We start from the raw sequence: 24,026 nt of genomic DNA on the forward strand, positions 1-24,026 counted from the left end.
GAAAACGTCGTTCTTATTTATAGTAGGAAAAGTAGATGCGCTTGAAGAGATTACGCTTTCTGACGTGGTCGCCACGCAACAAGACGCTGCCGTACGCGGTGAAACGTAAGCTGTTGGCATTCGCCTTCAGAAGTATTACTCAATGATTGAAGTGCCGTGCGCTCTTGGGCCTTTCGCGGGCTTTAAACGTAAGACCATGCTTAACGCCAGTTGTGAGCAGCGCAGGAAAACAAAGGAATTCGTAATCCGCTTAAACTGGATTGAGGGTATTGGCAATTCACTTGGAACGAAGTTTTAATCATATAAACAGCAACGCATATTTGTAAACTGCTTTGCATAGGAGCTCTTGTGTGGAAACCCGCTACGTCTGTGTGCCTCAAAGAAGTTCAAACTGGATGGTTTTTTTTAGGTATGGAGGGCGTCTGTATGCAATGTATGCAACTGGCATTTTGACATTATAGGATATTTATTTTTTGTAGGACACCATGCTTGTTTCACTAAGAAACCAGTACGGCCGTCAGGCAAACCTTGCCTCGATATTTACTCAGTGCACCGAGCGATAGCAACAGACGGCTCACACATGCATGCGTGAAAGCAGGCATGCACGCATGAGGCACCACAGTAAAAAAAAAAAGAAAAAACAACTGATAAAAAATAACTTGCCTCATTCTTACAGCGAATAAAGAAACCGCTTTCGCATTGCTGGCGTCTACGAATCGATTGCCTATTTCAACGAAAGCAAAGTTAAAATAAGTGCACAAATACGTAACGTTTAGATATGCAAGCATTCGCTCACCGTGCGCGAGAGCCGAGAAAATTCAACAATTTTCTTTGTTTACTTATTCGTACGTATGACGAATTGGTTAGAACTCGGGAAAAGTTCCTTTCCGCCCGAAACAGGAACCGCACGTGGCGAAATAGTAAAACAACCATAATAATAGTGAAAAGGAAGCGAGGAAATGAAAGCAACTACAGACATAAATACTCAAAGGCGGTATGTTCTATTTCGTTTTCGCCCGGAAAAGCGCAGAACCCTTGCACCACAAAGCCTCGCCCACGCTCCCTTTTCGCTACCGCAAACGGAATTCTGCAACACCTTCGTTCTTGAACGAGTTCGTGCAGTGCATGTGACGAAATGTGCTGCGGTTCACCTCATAAGCCGTTCAGGGTCGTGAACCAGGGAACTCAATTTAAAACGCCTCTTCTTCTCTTCTATATATATATATATATATATATATATATATATATATATATATATATATATATATATATATAGTTGAAAAAAATCAAGCACGTAGGAAAAATTGTTCAGTAAAGGACTGACGTTTCGGCCGCGGGACCGGCCTTCGTCGGAGTGGACCGCGGCCGGTCCCGCGGCCGAAACGTCAGTCCTTTACTGAACAATTTTTCCTACGTGCTTGATTTTTTTCAACTTTTACTTCCGGGTCCTTTGTTAGCACTTTATTGTTTATATATATATATATATATATATATATATATATAGCACAAGCACTGAGTGACACTCTTGTTCCTTTTCCAAGCATATCCGATCGAGCACTTATTACTTCCAGTTTTCGGAATATTCATAAAATATCTTTCAAAAAAGTAAAAATAGATGATTCTGGATCAAGTTAAGAGTTACATTGTATACATGTGATATCGGACAATAACTTGACCTAAGATAAGGGTCAGAATTAACTGTTAGGGTAATTAATGAAAGTTAATTGATTGAGTTCATTGAAAGATTGTGGGCAGCTGGGATCGTCGCGGCACCTGCGTAACCAGTCGTAACGCTAGTACCAGATCTTGACCTCCAAGGTGGTGCCGGTGGGAGATTTTTCCTGTGCGCTGTTGAACAATAAAAAATTCGCAGCGTGCGCGTTAACTAAAGGCCGAATTCTTCTGTCTATCATTCCCCATTAGCAGCCATTGGCATGTTCCAGTAGGAAACGTTAGTAGAAGTAGAAGTGTAAGTGTTAGCTAAAAGCCGACTTCTTCTGTCTCTCATTCCCATTAGCAGCCATTGTTTACCTCCAAGGTAGTGCCTGGTGAGATTTCTCCTGTGCGTGATTAAACAATAAAAATTTTGTTCAAAACGCCGTTGATTGATGAAATAAACCAACGAAAGACGCCAGATGTTTTGTAAAAGCAAAACGAAAGAACGCCACATGTTTCTAAAGCAAAACGAAAAACACGCCAGCTGCTTAACGAAAGACGCCAGATGTTTTCTAAACCACTGGTTTTCTAAACAATGAAAATTCACAGCGTACATGTAAAATTAAAGTGAGCTGCAAGTCGTCATAACTCATCGAACCTTTAGTATAAACGCGCCCGATCTCACGTCGGTGATATTGTACTGGGCAGAATTCACGGAAGATTCACGGTTTACCGATGAACCTCTGCAGCTTCGCCCACTCATCATCATTCACTCCGTGGATATGCTGTGATTTTTTTTTTTCGTAGCGAATGGTGGAGAAATAAACTGCAGCCCTGCTTGGAAGAATACTTGCAAAATACACCCAAGCTTATGAAAAGGAGCTGTCCATTACCCACCGCTAATATGTCCTCGCTCACAAAGCGCGTCTGATGAGAATACCAGGGAGGGGCTTGGGTGCTTACACCGGGCGAACCTTTTTTCTTCCAAGATACGAAATTCGTTCTATACTTCATCATTATACGGGATTAAGGATAGCTTTTGTAGCGCATGCCGAATTGACCAGCTCCTGCTTGAACTTACGATAAGTTGCTTCAAAGCCTAGCATGTATGGAAGTTGGCAACAAGGGTGTATCAGAAGCAATGCACACTGTGTAATGATACCAACGAACCATTACGGCATATACACTTTCCGGTTAGAAAGGGCATTTATGTGTTCCGATGTGCATTGTATTTTTGTATTGTATTTTTGTGGGATAATTGTATGTAAGCAGTAAAAAAAGTAGTAATTTTGTGCTTTGTAACTTAGACAATTGACAAACGTAGAGAACGCATATACGACTAGATTGCGGGGCAAGTTAAACCGACTCATTTTACAGCGTGTTCATCACAGAATTGTTTAGAGGAGAGAATGCAGGTTGCATTCAGCGAAACCTCACTCTATCTGTATCTCTCGTTGCACTGCACGCATTTCGCGAGTCGAAGCGGGGGCCTACGGGCATGTTTCGCCGCGCGCACTACGCATACAAAGAGCGCGGTAACATTCAGAAAGGTTTAGACTAGGTGCAGGGGGATAGAGCGACGAAAGAAAGGGCAGGTAGAAGGGTAGCGGTCTTGGCTTGGCTTGGCCAGGGCGCCCGGAAGAAGTCGAGAGTGCAGACAGTGCTACGAGCGAAGCAATATGCCACACGTACTGGCTTGCGCGTTGAGACAGTAGGGGAGACCGGGCACAGCAGAAAAAGCCCCGTCGCAGTCGCGCCTTCAACCCAAGGCTTCGACGCTTCGCTAGCACTAGTCGGTGGCGTGGCGTTATTTGCACAACAGGGCCCAGGGAGTGGTGTGACGTGGCTGAGCGCGAGCGAGGCTTAGACGAAACAGCATTGGTCCGTATGGGCGGAGGGGCGTAGACGCGAGGCAAAGTTTGGGGGCTTCCTGTTCGACGCCTCGGTGTATAGTGGCGCTGCCGTCAGCTGCCACTCATGGGGTCTGGCAGTCGAAGTGAACCCTTTCGCAGGAACTGCGCAAGCTACGAGTGGCAGCATTGTGCTCCAGTTTTGAGGTGGGGTGTGAGGAGAAAATGGGCGGCATATACTATTGGAGTAAGGTCTATGTGGTAGCAGGGAAGGAGGTGTTCAGATGCTCTTCTTTTTTTTTTGTTCGAGTAGCAGCTCTTCAAGCTAGCAAGTAGGCATAGTTCGCACTCGGGTGTTGTCTTCTCCTGATTGTCGATCAATTTTTTGGAGGAACCCTGAATTCTGACAGCCTTTATTTCTCTGCAAACCCCTCAGATGAAAAAAAAAATATAAAAAGCGGAAAGAAGGAAATCGTGGAATGTCTTTCGCATGAGCTCCAGTTATCCGCCGCAAGTTCGACATTTGGACTTTCCTCTCAGGCAAAAGTGACCCTCGAAGCGCTCACTTATATGGCAGGTGAGAGAGAAGGAAAGTTGGGAGGTCATTCAACTGAGATTCTGGTTTACTACCCCACACTGGTTACAGGTGAAAGGGGAATAGATATATAGACAGAGTCAGCACTGCACGCGCATGGAAGAGCGCACAGCAGCACTACAACGCGACATGTGAGGCCGCGGAGTCCTTTAAGAACTGCGAGAGCGCACAAACGCCTTCCTGCGCCGTCGACGAATGTGGCCAGGGTGCAGGAATGCTTTCAGAAAATATCCTTCGTGCACGAAATATCATCTATGCATTAACACATAGCACATCAGCTCTGTGGAAGCACACAAGGGGAAGAAAGATTCTAGAAAAGGAAACATTGTCATCCGTACGTATCTAGCATGAAGGCATACGTACGATGCAATACTTCTAGATTTATCGCAAAGAAAGAAATGTAGATGACGAAAAATTTGTCCTGGTTTTGGGTGAACTTAGTCGCGGTCATATGAGCTAAGACAAAATCAGGACTAGGAAGAATACGTGAACATTATAACTTTCCTTATGAGAAATCTGTATGTATACAGTCGTGACCGATATAAAAAGAAACACTGAAATAACCGTTAAAAGGCCATACAGTAATAACGCAGGAAGAAAGCATGAAAGTCATAACAATATTAACTGGGGTTTAACATCCCAAAACCACGATATGATTATGAGGGACGCCGTAATGGAGGGCTGCGGAAATTTCTACAACCTGGGGTTCTTTAACGTGCACCTAAACCTCAGTGCGCGGACCTCAAACATTTTCGCCTCCATCAAAAATGCAGCCGCCGCAGCCGGGATTCGATCCTGCGACCTTCGGGTCAGCAGTCGAGCGCCACAACCACTAGACCACCCTGGCGGCACAAATCGCGAAAGTGTTCATAACAATGAACATTCAAGTGGAAAGGTACCAACACGGCAGATTCGTATCCACACATCACGAGTAATCGTTGCCTAAGCGCAAACTTCGTGTTCCCTTTCATACTGCTCACGAGTGTACTTACTCCTAGATTACTTTTCAAAACATGTGGACAACATTTCTTCCCCCTTTCAAACATCGTATCGCCTAGTTTTAAGTATGGTGATATTATTATCGTCACTATCATGTAGCGTTCATATCACAGCTCACAATGTCGCGATCGTTCATAGCAAAAAAGTGTCTGCGCGACTGCCGAACGTCACGTTTGTACGGGTGAAGCATCAGCCACCGCCATCTCGCATTGTCGTCACAAAACTATTTTATTGCTACCAAAGGGGGCGTTCGCTTCTCGCATACAAATTCGGGCTTTTCGAAAAAACGCCGTCGCTTTCAATCTGTGTGACCTTATAGCACTCTCGATAGAAGCCAAAGCCTGCCCTTCCTCTCTTTCTTTTTTTTTTCTCATTGTGTGCTTTCTGTTTATCTACTATACAGAAGAGGCGTGCCCAGGCCACGCAAAGTTTGCGCAAGTTAAACCCACAGCTGAAAGCGACCGATTCCGAACCGACAACTGACTGCGTCGTGGCCTGCATTTCTCTAAGGATCTCTCTGTAGTCTGGTATTGCTTGAAGACGAGAAAGTCGAGTTTAAAGCGGCATAGAAATATTTTAGAAAAGTCAAATAGGAAAACAGAGGATGCACTAGACGTTGCAATCAATGACGCAATGACATAAACTGAAAGGAAATGTAAAGTGTCTGAACAACTTTGCATAATACCCCAGGACGGGCTTGTGCGTCGCGCCAGTCGGTTTCAGGCTGGGCATGCCGCCGCGTCTGTACGTTTTGTCCTTACTGCGGGTACATTTGAACGAGTCGCACGTCTGATCCGCTGGCACGAGGGTAAAGCAACCAATATAAAGTTAAGAAATTCATATTGACGTGCATGTTATCGTTGGGAAGACACTAAACAAAATCAGACTTGGGCGCGTGTCTTGTTTCTGCTGACGGGTGCTACACTTTTTTAAACGCTTGAAGTACAGTGCTACCGGTGCACTGAGAATCTTTTTCCTGTCGTTCGACGCGAACACCTAGTCGTGTGGAATAAGAGAAAGAAAGCAGATAGCTTTCCGTTCCAAGGCAAGGAACCTCTTTAGGCTGATTAGCGTAGCAAGTGCCCGCTAGAGTATGCGCAGGCGCGGGAGGGAATCAAAGCGTTCTTAAAGCTTCCGTTCATAACGAGTTTCACTGATTTCCCTCGAGCTTGTGCCAGTCGGTAAGTTATGCTTGTTTCGTTGTAGAAGACTTTCCTTACGGCTTCAGGGCTTCTTCAACAGTTCTGGATATCGATGCGGCATGACGTCAGCCGAAAACGCGATTCTTGTGCGTGTGGCAAGTTTCGTGACTACTTTGTTAGAAAAGCTCGGAGTTATCTTGGCGACAGCGGACTGAGTCACCAACTGCTTTCTTTAAAAAAAAAAAAGCATTTAGTAGAAGTTCAAATTAGCCTATAGTTGGGACAACTTGCACGTCTTGTAAAAACAGCTCGAATTACACTACGCATATAAAATGTAATGGATGCAACGGACCCCGTATCCTCCTTATGGCTAAGCCTACACGTATAGCCCTTATCTTGCGTCACTTTAGCAAGATGAAGGATACTATCACTTAGGTGAACTATCCCTTAGTAAGCCTTAAGTAAGCCTCTTCTGTATGTGCAGTTATGTGTTTATCAGTGTATATATGTCATAATCATCACCCAACACCTTGAGTAGCATGTCATGCGAATAGCCAGGCTAATATCACGAGTATTTCAATAAAGAATTTCTCTCTCTCTCTCTCATCCAATGGACAGAAGACGGAAGAACGAAAAAGCGCTTCGACCTGTCGACTTTCCGTCTTCGATCTTTCCGTTATACTAAAAAAAAAAGAATGTTCCGTACAGTTTTCCTGTTGCTTCATTCTCGGTTGCTTTTGTTGTTGTTTTTTACGTGGGTGTCAATTTCGCTGTACTCGACTGACGCTGATTTCGACGAAGTCGCGCTGTCGAATGTTTGCGGGTAACACTCCAAACAAGGGGCTGGCGTCGAACAAACATAACGCGCTCCTGACAGTCTAAATACGTTATATGTCTCCCAGTGAGGTAGATTAAAAGAAAAAAAAAAACAGGCGTGTAGAACTGAAAGTACACAGCGGAGATGCCGTGAGGCCTCACGAGCGTGCGGCTCTGCAGAAAACAGAGCCTTAAAGGAATCGTTCACAGTCAAACGACTATACTTGGACAGAAGAAAAAACGAAAAAAAATGCCATTCTAGGATGACCATTCTGCGAAGTCATCGCGAGTTGCCCACCTCAATCAAGGGGCCACACACAGCGAGCCTCTTGGCACGAACTTGTCCTGTTTGCCGACCCTGATTTAGAAGGAAGCGTCCGGGTCGTTTTGAGGACACCCCCAGCTGGCTCAAAGAGTGCGTTTGGTAGTCCGTGAGCGTTTGCTTCGGATTCTCGTATATCTTTTTTTCTCTATGTCTCTTCGAAAACACCAGCGGACATTCGCAGCTTCTTGTTAGGCCTAATTGAACGCCAGGACAGGACAACAAGTTTGTTTGACCCTTGGCGATGCCGTAGGTCGAAATCCACGCGGCACGTTGAGAAACTTGGAAAGGCTGTTTTGTGATGTTTGCTGCTCCGAGGAAAAAGAAAATAAATCAAGCATCTATATGCAGCTTGCACGTGACCTCATTGACGCAGCTTCTGAACGTACCGGTACTCCAACATATGGGCTTTGATGACCGACAAGCCACGGTTAACCTGCTGGAATGCGGTAGCGACGTGGCAGGAAAACCTATGTGCGTCAATCACGATGGAACCTGTAAATGATGTTTTGATAGCATTACTGTAACGTCAAAAACCTCGCGTCCTACCCCATGATGGTGCTCCAAAACCACAATCTCTGTGACGTCAACGCAAGCCACCTATAGTCAGTTACAATCTAAGCATGAATATATAAGCTCCGCCCACGAAACTACGGTTCGCCTATCCTTCACATTTGTAAGAGGCCCGTGCCAGCTGGTTTTCCCTCGAAGCACAAATACTTTCTCCTTGATAACGTAAACACCAGGCACATTCGTTTCTGACTAAAATATTACTTTAGGATCACTATTGATGTCAAGATATGCGAGAGCATTTGTCGGGACACTGAAGCTATCTTGATACGCAGACGTGTTTGACGTCACGAAAATGAGCGAATGTAATTGGATGGAGCATCTGCGCGAATTATTTTTACGTGAGAGCGCGAAGGCTGTGGGCGGGGAGAGAGAGAGAGAGTGAAAAACTAAAGGGAAAGGCAAGGGGGTTAACCAAGCTTTGGCTCGGTTAGCTACACTACACGTGTGGTGGGGGAAAGGGGCAAAATTAGATAAGGTTAGATTAGATAAGATTAGATAAGATAAGATTAGATTGGAAGAAAGAACAAGAGTAAAAATAAAGAAGAAACGAACAGTTCATGTGAACCGCAGAAAACGAACTCTGTGTCTATGTTTATTCTAAGGCTGTAAGCGACTGTAGTTTATTTGCTGAAATTAAACGCTTCGATACACCTCTGGTACAAAACTCGAAATAGAGGGTTTCGCTTGCGAAGTTGAAGAGGGAGGGATTCTTTTATCTTGGCACGAATTCGCTCGAAAGGTGAGCGTTAACCGTGATTGCTAAGGCGATCGTCTCGGCTTAGCTTTTCAACATATGCGAAAAATGAACGTCTCTCTATTGCGTTACTCGCGAGACAAGGTTACCTTTGCTCTTCCTTGTCCCGCTTGACAAGATCTGCATATTCCATCTGCGAGAGAAGCATTAGCGCAGTCATGAGATCCTGCTTCCATTTCAACTTAATTTATTCGCTTGCGTTCGTATGTTCTGTTTGTGTGAAGCCCAGTACGCTTCGAAAGCCATCGAACCTAAAGAACACACGCAGCATCGCTGGATGTTTCGTCCGTGACGCACACTACTGAAAAATAAAGAAAAAATATATATACATGCATTTTACTCGTACGACCACTCCGCTTGAGGTTTCGGATTCAAGTTTGACATATTTAAATGTACTTCTTTTGAGCATTTATATCGCTTTCTTACGCGCTTAAAGCATGTGCCCTTGTCGGCCCTTCTTGGAAATCAAGGACAATACAACGAAGCGAGGTTAGAGCAGTACCGTGACTGTCTTTCAGAGTAACCACAAGGAAATCACATGAGCTCGAAGTTCAGTCGCATAACGCCACTAAGGTTTACGGAAAATAAAATCCGTCTTTGTCACTCGCAGTACCACGTAACAGGAGATTAGCACGCACGCACGCACGCACGCACGCACACACAACACACGAAACACAAAAAACACAACACACAGACAGACAGACAGACAGACAGACAGACAGACAGACAGACAGACAGACAGACAGACAGACAGACAGACAGACAGACAGACAGACAGATAGATAGATAGATAGATAGATAGATAGATAGATAGATAGATAGATAGATAGATAGATAGATAGATAGATAGATAGATAGATAGATAGATAGATAGATAGATAGATAGATAGATAGATAGATAGATAGATAGATAGATAGATAGATAGATAGATAGATAGATAGATAGATAGATAGATAGATAGATAGATAGATAGATAGATAGATAGATAGATAGATAGATAGACGCGCGCGAGCGTTCATGGCAACGACTGGTAACATCTTTCTCGTCAACTTGCCACTTGGTCGTCCAATGGTGACCTAGGGGCATCTCTTGAGTGGAGCTGTTGGGACAAAGATGAAAACGTATGCTTCCAGAAGCGTGTAGAGGAATTACATGCGTCGACAGGAGAGACAAATAAAAGTTGCCTGTTTATCTTTGCGCATGCGGCTTGCACACGATGTTATACTCTTGAAGTCGTGAGACGCTTCCATCTCGCTCAATCTTTTGACTTATTCGTGAGAAGCTTAATACAACGAAATAAAGTAATATAAGCCATCTTGATGTCGTTGTTCAAGCGTCTCTTCAGCAATTTCTGTGTCTTTCTTCCTTACTTTCTACCACAGCTTACATACCATGACAGGGGAGCAACCAGTTGGAAATATCGTCAATCTTGTCTTTCAAAAAAATTAAAAGGTAAGAATATTTGAAGAGCTACACACTGAAGAAAAGACGACAAGCAAACTGTCTTCGTATATGCGCCCAGAGAGCTAACCGAACGCACAAAAGCTGCGGGTGAAGTCGCATTCCTGGCGAAGGCTTTCCAACTCATCTGCCGGGCTACTACCCGACGCGCGGTTTTGCGAAATCGAAGCCCCAGCTCTCTCAGGCTTCTAAAGCCGCAAGCTTGCTTTCCTGCTCACGGCTCAGTGGATTCTCTCACATTTTCTTTCTCTATCTTTTTTTTTCTTTATCTTTTTTTCTTGTTCTGTTTGACCTCCGTTCTGTCATAGCTTGCCGATTGGAGCGAAACCGTCCCGTCTATTTCGATGAACCAACCGTTGCGATTCAGTCCTCTTCAGTGGGAGCTTGCGTGCCGAAAAAAAAGGAAAAGAAGAAGAACAAACTAGGATAGATAAAGGCTCGAGGGAGACGAGTGCGGAAGCCTGATATGCAGGGGAAGTCGGGTTTCGAAGCAGCAATAATGACATCTCTTCAGAGAGAAGCGGCAGCACACGCGGATTTGCGAAAAAACGTCGGAACAGCAGACAAAAGCGTATGTATGCACTCCGCCTCGAGAGATGCCGTACCGCGCTATATGTATACAGATAGGCTATGGCCACGCATGGGATCAGCGTCTGATCAATTTCACGGGCAAGCCTCGCCGTCGCTGCCGCAAAATCTTTCGACAGAAGTGTAGCATATAGTGTATTCTATATATTGTATTGTATATAGTACATAGCGTATATAGTGTATAGTGTATTCGCTGTAGTATATAGTGCTTTCGACACTATAGTGTAGTGTATATATAGGTGTAGGGACTGTGGAAACTATGGTTAGAATCGCATTGGGCCGTCTTTATTTTGTTTTTCTTATAGTAGAATTGATGTGTTGTTAGTCCTGCAATGTGTGTACGTATTCACGAGAAAACGGCCGGATGAAACTTTGGGACTATGTGTTCAGAGAAAGAAAATGACTTTAGTGAGATAAGGCGGAGAGTTTCTCACGAGCATGGTGACCGCGCGCACAGGCAACCACGAACACGCCACGCTCCACGAACGCTGACTGGCTTTGACAACGCTGACGTGATGAGCCGCGCATACAGAAGTGAACAAATGCATTGAGTCTCTTCTCGCTTCTTCGAGATAACGCCAGCTGACAAACTGAGTGCGGAGAATTCCGTTAGTCCCGGCGGATACAGTCACAGGAAGCGAACCACTTTCTCCGATCGCTCAGTCTTTGAAGCCGCCAAGTATTACTTGCAAGATAGGACGCGCGCGCGCCGCCTTTTAAACCTTTGCAACGCGGAGCAATGGCCTGAGCACCTAGGGTGGGTTTACTAGAGGAGATAAGCGCGCTGTTATGACTGGCAGTCGGTGGCGACGCGCTGACCATGAGAATGGACGGGCGATGCGTTCTCACACTGCTAGAACACCTGCATCCATCCTAGAAACGGAATACCCGGGATGGGAAGCGACCGAAAATGGGAAGAATCTCGACCTAACAGAGGGACGTCCATGTTGGGGACGTTTCCACAATGGGCCACCTGGACTTGGATTGGTGTGCTGCCGGGACGACCTAACCTGTATGTTTTGACAGGAGTCGCCGCAGACCCTTTTCTGCCCTTCAGGGAAGAGTCCGAGGAACAAGCCCGAGGAACATGTTGCCCTGCTACCCCCACAAGCGTGCCGTCGACCGCCGGACCCTTGCTGTTTCAAGACTGCAACGACCCCTCAGCGACAGTGAAATAGGCTGTGCCATGGTGGGTGGTGTCGTGTGTGTGATTGGGGGTCGTCAAGAAGGAGGAGCCGACCTGAGGGGTTAAAACGACGGTGCTAAGTGAGAAATGGGGCTCTGAGCCCTCGGTAACAGGCTCATCCAGTTCGCTCGTCGCGGAACGCTTACCTTGTCACTATGTAATTGAGTGTACAAAAAGTGCCAGTAAATACGCTTGTTATCGTTTTCCCAACTTGCTAGCATCAGTTCCTCAACCCGGAGACTCGACTACGCTACCAAACGGAGTCCGGGTACGACGCAACCCTATCGTTGCAACAACCTGGTTGCCGAGGAGGGACGGATCTAAATACCGGTCGCAACAACTGGTTGGAGCGGTGGGATGGATCCAAATGCCCGGTCGCAACAGCGCTTCACGCGCAATCCCCTCATCTAAGGGCCTCGCTCAGCGTCGCCCCTTACCTCACGTGCGCTACGGCGGCACTCTCTCGCTCTCTCTTTTTCTCATGCCTTCTCTCAATTTTTAACGCACCGCACGCCCTGAGCGTGACGTAATCGTATCACAATTAAACCTTGTCTTGCCCATCATACCAACGACGACGACGTCGACGACTGGAAATTTGGTTTGCAGTGTCATAGTAATTGCTAGTGCTACAAAAGGAAACAGAAATCGTGGGGACAAAGGTGAAAACTTTTCGGCAGACTTCTCACTCTTGTTTGTTGAGATGCGCTTGAGCCTAACCAATTCTGCCTAGACACCGAAAACATTGCGAACAGCCTGAAAATGGAAAGAGACGAAAACCTTGCGACATACGAAACCGGACTTGCTTCTCAAGAGAAACGAGACAGAGAAGAGACGAGGAAGTTCGAAGGGCGAAATAAGATCCTTCTTTACGTCTCCGTTTGGCTTTCGCTGGCGAAGAAGGCACGTCCATCGGGCCGTGTATACCTGAGACGAACGCATAAACGCTACACAATGGGGGGCCGTGCGCTCGTATATAGGATATACTCGTATGCAACCAGGCCACAATGCAGAATCGGCTTGTTGCGCTTCGCTAGCTGCGCTGTTTGGACTCCCTACAGCGCCCGGTATATCGAATCCGTGGGTCTCAGCCTAACATTGTGAGGTCGGGCTTTGCTTTTGCCGGGGACATCGCCTAGCTCTGTCGACGGAGAAAACCTCCAGCCACGTCTCCTGCGCTCCGCGAGCTACAGTGAGCGGCTCTGCGATCCGAGACGCGATTGTGCGCGTCCTCGTAATGAGACACGATTCTCCCGTGTTCTTGCTTCAACTTTGTGTTTCTTCTCCGTTTTCGTCGTCGTCGTCTTGCTCTGCTTTTTTCTCTACAAGATAAGAGATAGAAAAAAGAAAATCACAGGCTTAAGATACGTATTTGGTCGTCGTTCTTGGTATGTACTGGTCTCCTCATTTCTCCTTTCTTTCCCTGATGAAACAGAAGAAGACGAAGAAAACTGTTGCAGTTCTTTCGTCGCTGCTTAGATTTGTCCTTACGACAAGGAATGTGACCCAGCCAAAGTAGACGGGAAGCCAGTACAAATCAATGTCCCGGAAAGTGTTTGCGACTTGGGTGTGATTGGCATTACAGCACTTTGAAAAATATGATATCACCACACGCCGTCAGTGCTCATTCTTCGCGTGTGGTTTGCGCATAACACCAAAATCATGTCGTCATGCGTCCGCTTACGGAACACCTGCGGAGAAAGGCGACGGGCGCGACGGCAGTTTTTTGGGCAGGCAGGGGATCGTTAACTATGTGGATTCAAATGACAGATCAATTCAAGTGAACTCTGTCGTAATGCTGGATGAACTAGCGAAACACTGAGTCTTACTGGAGAACGGTACGAAGCATCGGCACTATTTTTTTTTAAGGCGAAAGCCTTAGATGCTTCATCAAACGCGAAAATTGACCGTGAGCGTCGGCGTAAACACGAGTGATGCAAGAAATCATCATGATGTCGAGACGTCACCTATGACATCATCATAACGTCACATAACGTTATGTCACGTGATGACGTCATCAGATGAAACGTCACTTGGTCATAGTGGGCCGATCACAGAGGCAGCGCAAAAGCAGGTGAGGTGCAGATAGCTTACATTGCCTCCGATCTTGGAGGCAGTGTAAAGCATACATCAACTGAGAAGAAAAAGAAGATGATGGCTTTCGCCTTCGAGTCATCTTAGGCGAATGCGTAAGGGAGCCTTGTGAGTTTTTTTTTAATTATTTCTTTTTCTGCGCGCTCGCAATCTCCCAGCGTCTGAAAACCAACACAACGCACAGCTGTTTGATATACGCGTAAGGGAACAAACTGCCCGTTTCATCTCGCAAAACGTCCCGCTGCGATAAACGCGGCTGCACTGCTTCAGCGAGCAGATAAGAATGCCCGCGGTTTCGCAACAGTGACTGCAACGCAAGTTCCTTTCAAGAGTCGACGCTTTCCTTTCTCGATCGAGCGTTTCCGTACATCTGGCGTTGTTGCACCGCCGCGAAGAAAGCACTCTCCTTGATGTATTGTGTCTGGTGTTCGTGGTTATGCTAAAAGCATATGCTCCTGGACGAGGGATGTCTGCGCTTATCTGTGTATGAGTGCACGCGTGCGAGAAATTACCTCTGCGAAGGGTGGTTAGTTACTGCAGCGCGCATCCAGCTTGATTCTACGTTTACTACACACACAAAAAAGATTTTTTGTTACACTCTTAAGGGTGTAAATCAGTATCAACAGACATTTCTTGACATCGCGAACATTATGTACGGATTCGAAACGAATGCTTCGCAGTAGAAAGGTTACTATAGACCTACTTTTAAGAGAAAATTTTAAGAGAAACTCATTACTCTACAACAACACTAGCAACAACAACAACAACAACAACAACAACAACATCTTGAGGCGACCCTAACCCTTTATTTAGGTGTCTGGTAGTGGCCCTGGCAACTCAGCATGTCGAGTAGCCTGGTGTATTTCTTGGATTAACATTGTGTTTCGTCACATTGCCGAAGCTGATCTCGGAGGCCACGTAGAAAGAAGCCCGTGGTTGAGATCTGTTCCGCCAGGAGCCGCAACAATTCCAGCTGGTCGCAACGGAAGTGTCTGCTCTTTCAGTGAACTCATTCAATTAATTTTAATTGATTACCCTGACAATGAATTTTCCTTTATCTTAAGTAAACTCATGCTCCGATATATCTTATGCATCCAGTATAACTGTTAACCTAAACCAGAACCGTCGATTCCATACCAGTTTAACTTCCGAAGACAAATTTTCTGAACGTACGGAAAACCGTAAGTACTCGAACGGAAGCGTTTGGAATAGAAACAAGAGTTTCACTCGCTGCTCGTGCCACTAATAAGGAAAAGTACTCATGTAGTAATTGAGGATGAAACAGCGCAACTAACGCAAGGACACGAAGGAACACCTATACGACGGGACCACGGTTTCCTTTGAGTCCTTGTTCTAATCGCGTTGCTTCACTCCGAGTTTTTAATAATGAACCATCTAGCCGTCATGAAGTTGTTCAACTAGGGTACAGGTAACTGCATTCAACTCGCCACGCGTACGTTCCCTCGTCCGGATGTTTTTTGTCCTCATCGCACGCCAGAGTGTACACACGCCGAGGAAATCCGTTACGCGTCAACACAGCAGGTTGCAGTGACATTTCCGCGTTGGCGGGCTTTCAAATGAAAGCTGCGCGTTGCCGTGTGTGTGTACACAAGCGGGGGGAGGCCTTGCTCACGGCCGGGCCTCCCTCGAGCGCTAGCGATTTCCCGGGAGGGGATTTAGGTGAATGGAGGTCGTGGGAGCTGAGCGTAAACACTCGAAATGATGATGCAGTAGCGACAGCAAAGCGTATAGCTATATACCGTCCCGTCGCACGGACGCTTAGAGCTGGAAAGTGTTTTCCTCACGAGCACGACGATATCACTTGTGCTCACATGAAATATTGGGAGTTTTCCGTCTGCGATTTGTGTACGCTCATGTTTGTAGCTAGATATTGATTGTCGTTTGAGTGGCGCAGTCGAACGGAGCGAAGGCGCTGAGCAAATTGCAGGCGTGATGAGCTCGTTCTGGTTTTCTTGTTCTATCTCGTTCTCTCTCTTTTTTATTTCTGGAATGTCGTATTCGGAAAGGGAGGTACTTTGTCACCTGGGCCCTCCGTTGCCTGTTATGAAGCAGACGGAAGTGCAAGTAAGCATCACGAAGTGAATTTATTTATTTACTTATTTATTATTCCGATAGCAATTATATGGACAGTCTCGGCTGGTTTTTGCCGTCGCCGTCGCCGCCGTCATGCACCGTATATGTATAAGTATGTATATATGTATGTATATATATATATATATATATATATATATATATATATATATATATATATATATATATATATAAACGTCCCAAAGAAAAATAATTCAGAAAAATGCTTCCGAAGCGTGGAATCGAGCCAGCGACCTCTCGCTCCGCAGCGCGTGGCGTTAACCACTACGCCACAAAACGCAGATCCTTCAGGTAGCTAACGGCGAGCGTTATGTACGCACCCCTTACCGCTGGCAGGACTCGGAGACGGCAGGCGCTTATAAGCGTTTCTTCATTACCAGCGAGATGGCGGGAGGAGCGCAACGGGTGCATTTAAAAGTCGTCGGCCAGCTCGCTCGCTTCTTCTAATATTTGTGCAGGGAGAACCTTGCCCTTCCGCTGTCTGCTGGCGCGGTAGTTGCTGCCGGGGGGCAGATGTTTCTGCAGCGTAGCAGCGCGTCCATCACGGGCCGCTTTTCTTGCTATCGCGTTCATTAATGAACGCGATTTATTTATTTATTCACTTATTTATTTATTTATTTATTTATTTATTTATTTATTTATTTATTTATTTATTTGCTTTTGAGGCACGTCCGGCGTCGTGTTTGCGCAAGCTTTCCTTGAGTGAAGGGACATAAAACACTCCTTTACTGATGATTCTATCACAAGGTCTCGAAAGTTCTAGACGTGTAGTACAGTTCACTGTTGCTGAGCATTCACAACTTTCAGTTCATGAACCCTATAGTCGCTCAGTGCACGAGAAGTACAGCAGCTTGGCACCGAGAATCAATGCTTTGGTCTGTGACCTACCACCAATACAGTCACAAAGAAGACACCCTCACTTTTCACCAAACGAGTCTTAACACCACGTCGATACTGTTCCACAGGACATCGCGCACTTTGGACGCGAAACCCCTCGAAAAGTCAGGCTTCGGCATCAGCGGCGAGTTCATCACCAGCTCCCTCCAGACAAGCATGCTCGTGTCCCTGGCGTACGTTTCGCCTCTGAAGCCGCGGTAATGGAAGAGGAGCGCCTGGCTCATGGTCAACTGCTTGTCGCGGTCCCGGCCACCGGACAGAAAGCGCCTGCAAAAGTGTATCCCTCCTTCGAGAACGCCGAGGGGATCGGCGAAATACTTGCTCCTCAGGCCCGTGGGCCAAACGCGGCGACTGCGGTTCAGGCTTTCGAAGATGAAAGGACGGTCTATCCGGGAGGCGGCCCGAACCCAGAACACGTTGCGCACTACGACACACGTCTTGGACGCCGGTAACTTGGCCACGAGTTCGGCGATGGTGCGTGGCCTACCGCGTACCGGAAGCGGAAACACGAACTCGTCCAGATCGACGATGAGGACCCTGCGGGAAGCGTTCGCGTGTCGATACAGACAGTCCTGCGTGAAGACGTTCTGGGCCAGGGCCCAAGACTTCTTGGCGACCGGTAAGGACCAGGGGAAGAAGTCGACCTTCAAGCCTTCGCGCCTGAGCTCCTGCAGGTACTCGTTCACGCTGTCGCCGGAGTTGTAAGCGTAGAAGGTGAACCTCTGGACTCCGTGAAGCGAGTAGTAGGCCACGAAGTGCCTCAGGTCGTGCACCTTGGGGACTCCACCGTAGAAAGGTCGGACGCACAGCGAGAGCGAGTCCATCTCATGGGTGCCAGGAGAACGCGTCCGGTAGTGGACGGGGATGCTCTTGGACGTGCCGACCTCGGCTCCGGTAACGGTCACGCGGACGGTCCGTGGCGTCTCGGAGTCGTTCATCGGGTGGTAAGGGCAAGTGATGAAGACGCCATCGTACTTGGCGTGGTGGTGGTCCTGAAACGACGTTAATTCGTGAGGTGCAACGCTAGAGCAAAAAATTCTTAGAGAGTAAGGAGTTATGGCTGAACGAAGGAAGAAAAGAAAAGGAGCTAAAATTTCTTTTAAGTATATATATATGACCTCCTCTCGAAGGTTTTAGAGGCTGTAATTAAATCTAGTTAGACTTTGAAATATTTGTTACGGTGTTGACCTTTCGAGGCAGGGTTGTCGACTGCCGGTGTCGGGTTTCACTTGCCATTTGCACAAAACGTCTGCGAAAATCTGTAGACAACGTCTACACGAAGGTCGAGTCTACAGAAAGGTGACTAGGGTGACTGGTGGGTGACTTATAGGTGACTGAAAGGTCAAATCAATTTTTGTAAGGGGTTGGTGGAGCATTCGTTGCCGTGTTAAGTGGCCAGCCACGCCTCGCGTGTTCGTGGATGTATTTCAAGTTCTTTAAATTTTACGCATAGTGCAATGGCAATCCAGGAGCCTATGCTGGATGTCCAGGTGCCCCTCCTTTTGTAGGTACCATGTGGGTAATATCTTATTGTCTATACAAGCTACCAGTGTAATGAATCAGTTACGAGAATGATCAATGCGTTCAACACGCAAGACAAAAGCAGGCATACGCGCTTTTTTTTTTTGTTGCTACGTTTCGTGCACATCGCGATTTGCCCCCCAACTTAAGCGAAGCTGGCGAAAGCCTGCTACTTTCGACGTCTTGCTCTCAATACTGATTAAAGCGCGAAACAGACGGTACGATTTTGCCTCCGATCCGGCGTGCGGCGTCGGATGTCCGGCATGCGGCGTACGACGATTCAGCACACACGGGGCGAACGAGCATTCAGCCGTAGGCTCCGCCCACATACGGCGCCTCGGAATGCACACTCGGAGGACTTCGTATCATCGCAATGAAGCACAAAACAAACAACTTTGCACAGCCACGCTTCGTTCTATTTGAAAATAATCACTAAAACTGCGCCTTCGCGAACGACAAGCACATCGCAACAGCTCGCCGTCACTCACGACCCCGAGAGGTAGGCCTATCATGGCGGACGCCGGCCGTCGCCTACGCCGTTCGCAATCACACGTGAGCTCGTCATAGAGCGCTTGTTTTTGCAAACACGATTAAGCTTTGTACTTGCATGTAACGCGTTAGCACACGCTATTAACTTTCTCGACGTCATCGATGTGAAGAGCAAAGGTGGACGCGAAGCGAGCCGGCTCGCCGAGACGACGGTGTCGCTGTGTTTACCTGCGAAATGGCCTTGCATCGCTGCTCGCGATCTCGCTAGTGGTTTGGAAACGGGCACTGTCTTGCAGAATTGGCACACTTCAAACATCACTTTATTTAATCAGGAATTATTTCACGTCACAAACAAAATGTACTCCGCCGCGAGCGGCGATGTCGGCAAATGCTCCGAGGCTCCACTCCACCGACGCGCCTTGGCCACGGTGACCGGAGCGGCGACATGGAGAGGGCGCCACCAGCGGCGTGACGACACACGTCTCCCGAGCTGTCATTGGCTTTGGCCTTCCGATGGTCCGATGCGGCGGCGAAAATATCTGCCCGGTTAGATACACGCCGGACATGCGATGCGGCGATCCGATGCCATGAAACGCCACGAAACGTCACCATTCCGGCTGCCGCATCGCCGCGCCGGACGTCGCATCGGAAGGAAAATCGTACCGTCTGTCTCGGCCTTAACTGATGGCCAAGAAATTATCATGAGAAAAATGAGAATTTCCTGTAATCAAGTTTCCAAGTCAACTACGCGTAGTCTCTAGTGCTTGCAACCTTCCCTGGGTGGCTTTAAGAATTCTCTTTGTGTCGAAATAGCGCAACGATGCGTCGATACAATGTGCTCTCGACCGAGTAAACTGACGCTTCCACAACTCGCTGTGTTGTAGGAGAGTTTTAAGGGCGCAACTACGGTCGACAATGACAAAGACGACAATAACATCATCGTCAACAACAACAACAACCACAACAACAACTACAACAACAGCCACACATGCAGTCGCTAGTGGTGCTTTTATTATTCCGTTTATGCCCCTATAGCGGTTTTAGTTTAGATTCTCGAACTCTAGAGACTGGCCACAGCACAGACTTCCCGAATTCTTCGTGCGCTTCTTTGTCCGAAGAGCGCCTTAAGGAAGTGGAGCGTTAAAAGCGCGACGTGGCGCCTTCGATTTTTCACGCACAGTTGACTTCAGAAAGAGGATAGCTGACGGCCACTCCGATCTTGCTTCTTCCTTAAAGTTCGGCGCCCGCACGTAAAAGAAAACTTCACGCAGCTTTCCATGCTACTCTAAGAAGGAAACGTAAAACACACAGTATCAGCTTAAGACACAGTAGGTAACAAGTTTTGGCTGATACGCACAGACTCTTACGAAGAACCCAGAGCGGCACTCTTGAAAATCACCAACGTTCCGATTCTGGGGTTTGTGTTGCTATTTGTGCAGGTTATCAAGTATTCTGCGTATACCGATAAATTCGCAAATAAAGACCGGCTGCGTCCAACATTATAAATTCAGTCCGTACTACGGAACGAACCGTATCGAGGAACTTTCCTATACCTAAGCTCGCAGCTGTGTACCATAACCAACGCCCACACAAGTGAAGCAGCAAGCTATACTCCTAAAGTGCATCTTAAGTGGCTGAAGACGAAGTGTTGGCAGGAATTCGCTTCGCCAACGACACGAGATATTCGTCTCTATTTCTCCTTTTCTTGCTTTCTGTCCTTAAGATATTCAGTTTCGGTCTGCCGCTGCCATTTTCAATATATGAATCTTCAACAGTATGTCTAACCGCCTTCTTTACTGATTCAGCTTTTTTTTTTGCTGTGTTTAATAAAAACCCAGGGTCATTTAATAATTTTGTATTATAGGACCCTGATAAAACTGAATTGTTTGAGACGCGGTAGCTAGACTATGGAAAAACAAAAGAAAGGTGGCAGCGCACATTGTTTCACAACGATTCCGAAAAAATCTGTAATTTTTTTTAACCGTTTCTGAGTGCATCGTCAAAACTATCACCACATCTCTCGGAGGTCGTGTGTTCAACGTAAACAACCAGTGCTGATGCTCTTTAAAGGGGTCATGAACCACTTTTCCAAGTAATGATCTAATGGCCTCAGTATCGGAGTGTACTGCCTCCGGAATCGATTGCCGCAAAAATTTCTCGAATCCGTCAAGAATCAGCGGAGTTACAGGGGTTTGGCGCACGCTCCCAGCGCTTTCTCTCTTTTCTCGTGCCGACGAGCGCACTGGAAGCTAGACAGGGAGGGATGGCATGGGGGAAAGAAGTTACGCCAGCGCGCGTCATGAAACGCGATCGCTCTCCCGCTGTGATTCGCTTGCGCGAGTGCGGCGCCGGCAAGTGGCGGCATTCCGCGGCAAGAAGCGCATCTGATCCGAACGCCGCTCTCGATTTACGTCGGCTATCGGCCAATAAGCATGCTATGTCTTTGCGACGTACAGCGGACAGACGCCCCACCCACCGACGAGAGTGAGAACCGGCCTCTGTTTGAAAAGAGGGTGCCTGGGGAAACGGCAACTTCGCGCTCCGCTTGTGGCCATTACGCGGCGCGCACGACTGTAATATTTGGCAGAGCAGTTCATAGCCGTGTCAGCTTTCCGCAGGATGTGTTTTTTCAATCAGCCCAAGGGGTGCTTCATGACCCCTTTAATATAGCTGGCCGCAGATGCAGAAATGTAATAGGCGAGAGTTAAACTAAAATTCCGTGTAAACTATTGCACGAAGTTTAAAAAGGGAGGGCTGGTCAAGAATAGTTCGTGTGTTTTCTCTCATTCTCTCCATCACTGTCCGGATAAAAAAAAAACAGAAAAATTTAGACAGAACAAACTCTGCTTATAGCCAATGTATATGCGAGATGCATCGTTGGATTGAGGTTAGATGAAGACAGTGTTGCTGTTATAACGCCGGATCGTCTACATCAGAAAACATTAGCCAACGCTTACCATATTCCCAAGCTAGTCATCATACAGACGTCATTGGCAACATTAGCCGATACTTGTCAATCATAGGCGTGCGCACAGGGGGGGCAGGGGGGGCGGCTGCCCCCCCTAATCACCCAAGAGGGGGGGGGCGCAAAATCTGCCCGGTACATTGACACTTCTGGTCACCTAAGAGGGGGGGGGGGCGCAAAATCAGCCCCATACATTGACTTAGTACGGTGGGGGGGGGGCCCTGCGATGAACCTTTGCCCCCCCTGATGGGGAACCCTGCGCACGCCTATGTTGTCAATGGTAAGCCAACAAAGGCCCATATGAGCCATCATTTAGCCATACTTAGCCAACGGTAGCTATCATTTAAGCACCGTTAGTTAGCACCAGCAGACATTATCCATTATTTAGCCAACACTAGGTATTTAGTCGACACTACTGTACTTACCCGCATACTACCGGCACTGGTTAGCCATTATTAAACAGTGCCGGTAGTACGCGGCACTGGTTACCATTGGTAGTATGCGGTACTGCTAATCAGTGCCGCATACTTCCAGCACTGGTTAGCTTGCCGGTAGTATGCGGGTAAGGACGGTATGCCACGACACCACTGTCACAGTTCACCGTTCAGATATGGTGGGGGAATATGCTAAGATATGATCGCATGTACAATAAAGTCATTAACAATTGTGAAGGGTTTACTCCGACTTAACACAACAATTATTACCAAAATGACATAGGCCATTCACCACTTAAGCAGGTGGCATCCTTAGCATACACTGGCATCAAATGAGGGGAGGACTGCCAGTCCACCAGTCACATACGCAACAACAACCGCGGCCCCTACCGGACGTTTACAAAGACGTACGTCACTAGTGGACTGGTCGACCTCCGTTCATATGTCGCCAGTGTATATACTGAGGATGACACCTGCATAGGTGGCGAAACGTCTATGTCATTTGGTCAGTAATTGGGGTGTTAAGTCGGAGTAAACCATTTACAACGATGAGTTCACCCGGCTTTTCGAACATTTTCGCAAAGTCATTAAAGCTTCTCGGTATCAACACGAACCTGGAGGAACTCCATTTTGGCGACGACGGGCCGGGCTGGTTTCTCGGGCCGGTCGTCGATCAGGCAGGAGTAGTTCACCTTGAGCGTGGGATTGAGACGCACGAGTCCCACGATGCGCACCACGGTCGCGTTGGCGCCCAACCGGGGGTCGAAGTAGGCCGAGTATACGTACACGTTGGCGCTCACTTTGGCCCAGGCGTCTATCCATCCGGCACCGTCCGCAGTGAAGTACGGAGAGCCCGTTCTCTTCTGCGTAACGGTCGATGAGTGCCTCAGCCGCTGCTCGGGATAGTCGGAAGGGCCGTTGTTCATGTTCAGGCCGAGTTGAACGCCTACAATGAAGGCGCTTGCGAACGCGCACAAAAGGAGAAGCGTGTGACGGATCCCTTGCATGGCGCTCTAAAACGCCTGTATGTAGTGCTTGAGACGTACCGCGGGTCTACACAGCACCGACAAGGGCTTGAAGAAACCCCCGTGAAAGTAGATTTAATACTGCGCATACATTTCTCGTGGACTATTTGTAGGCAACTTTGCCTGCTTACAGATTAGTCATGTTGGATACGTAAATTTTGTAGACTGCCTATTCACAAGATACCTTAACGGGTATTTTGTTTTAGTGTAATCCGCGGTAGTCATAAACCACTGTAAGCAGAACGTGAACTGGGATTAGTCGACGAAACTGTAAGGAATTTATTATTCCAATGGTTATTTATTTACTGTTTCGTCCGAATTAACAGAATTAATTTTAAACGGGCACTCTGGAAGGGTTGAACCGCGTGATGAAAAAAACTCAATTCACAATATGTTTATAGCGCGCCAACTGCCGGTGTTGTTTCGCTTGTCTTAAGCACAGCGCGCTGAAATAAATTCGCGACTTTGGTGCTCGTCTATTTTTTACACTGTAGTTGTCTACTCTTGCAGAGAGGCTGTAATTGAACCCTCCGAACAATGCTAATAAAG

At 47.2% G+C, this 24,026-nt stretch overlaps 1 protein-coding gene across 1 annotated transcript; it reads right to left on the reverse strand.

The window, feature by feature from the left end:
* Positions 1 to 16,857: 16,857 nt before the first annotated feature.
* Positions 16,858 to 23,612, reverse strand: LOC119389921 (uncharacterized). The gene is made up of 2 exons (XM_037657353.2): positions 23,067 to 23,612; positions 16,858 to 18,035 (listed from the first exon to the last, which is right to left on the reverse strand). Exons 1-2 carry the CDS (start codon positions 23,457 to 23,459, stop codon positions 17,070 to 17,072), a joined length of 1,359 nt encoding a protein of 452 aa, XP_037513281.1. The 5' UTR covers positions 23,460 to 23,612; the 3' UTR covers positions 16,858 to 17,069.
* Positions 23,613 to 24,026: the final 414 nt, after the last annotated feature.

This window comes from Rhipicephalus sanguineus, chromosome 4 (assembly GCF_013339695.2).
Source record: "Rhipicephalus sanguineus isolate Rsan-2018 chromosome 4, BIME_Rsan_1.4, whole genome shotgun sequence".
Lineage (NCBI taxonomy): Eukaryota > Metazoa > Arthropoda > Arachnida > Ixodida > Ixodidae > Rhipicephalus > Rhipicephalus sanguineus.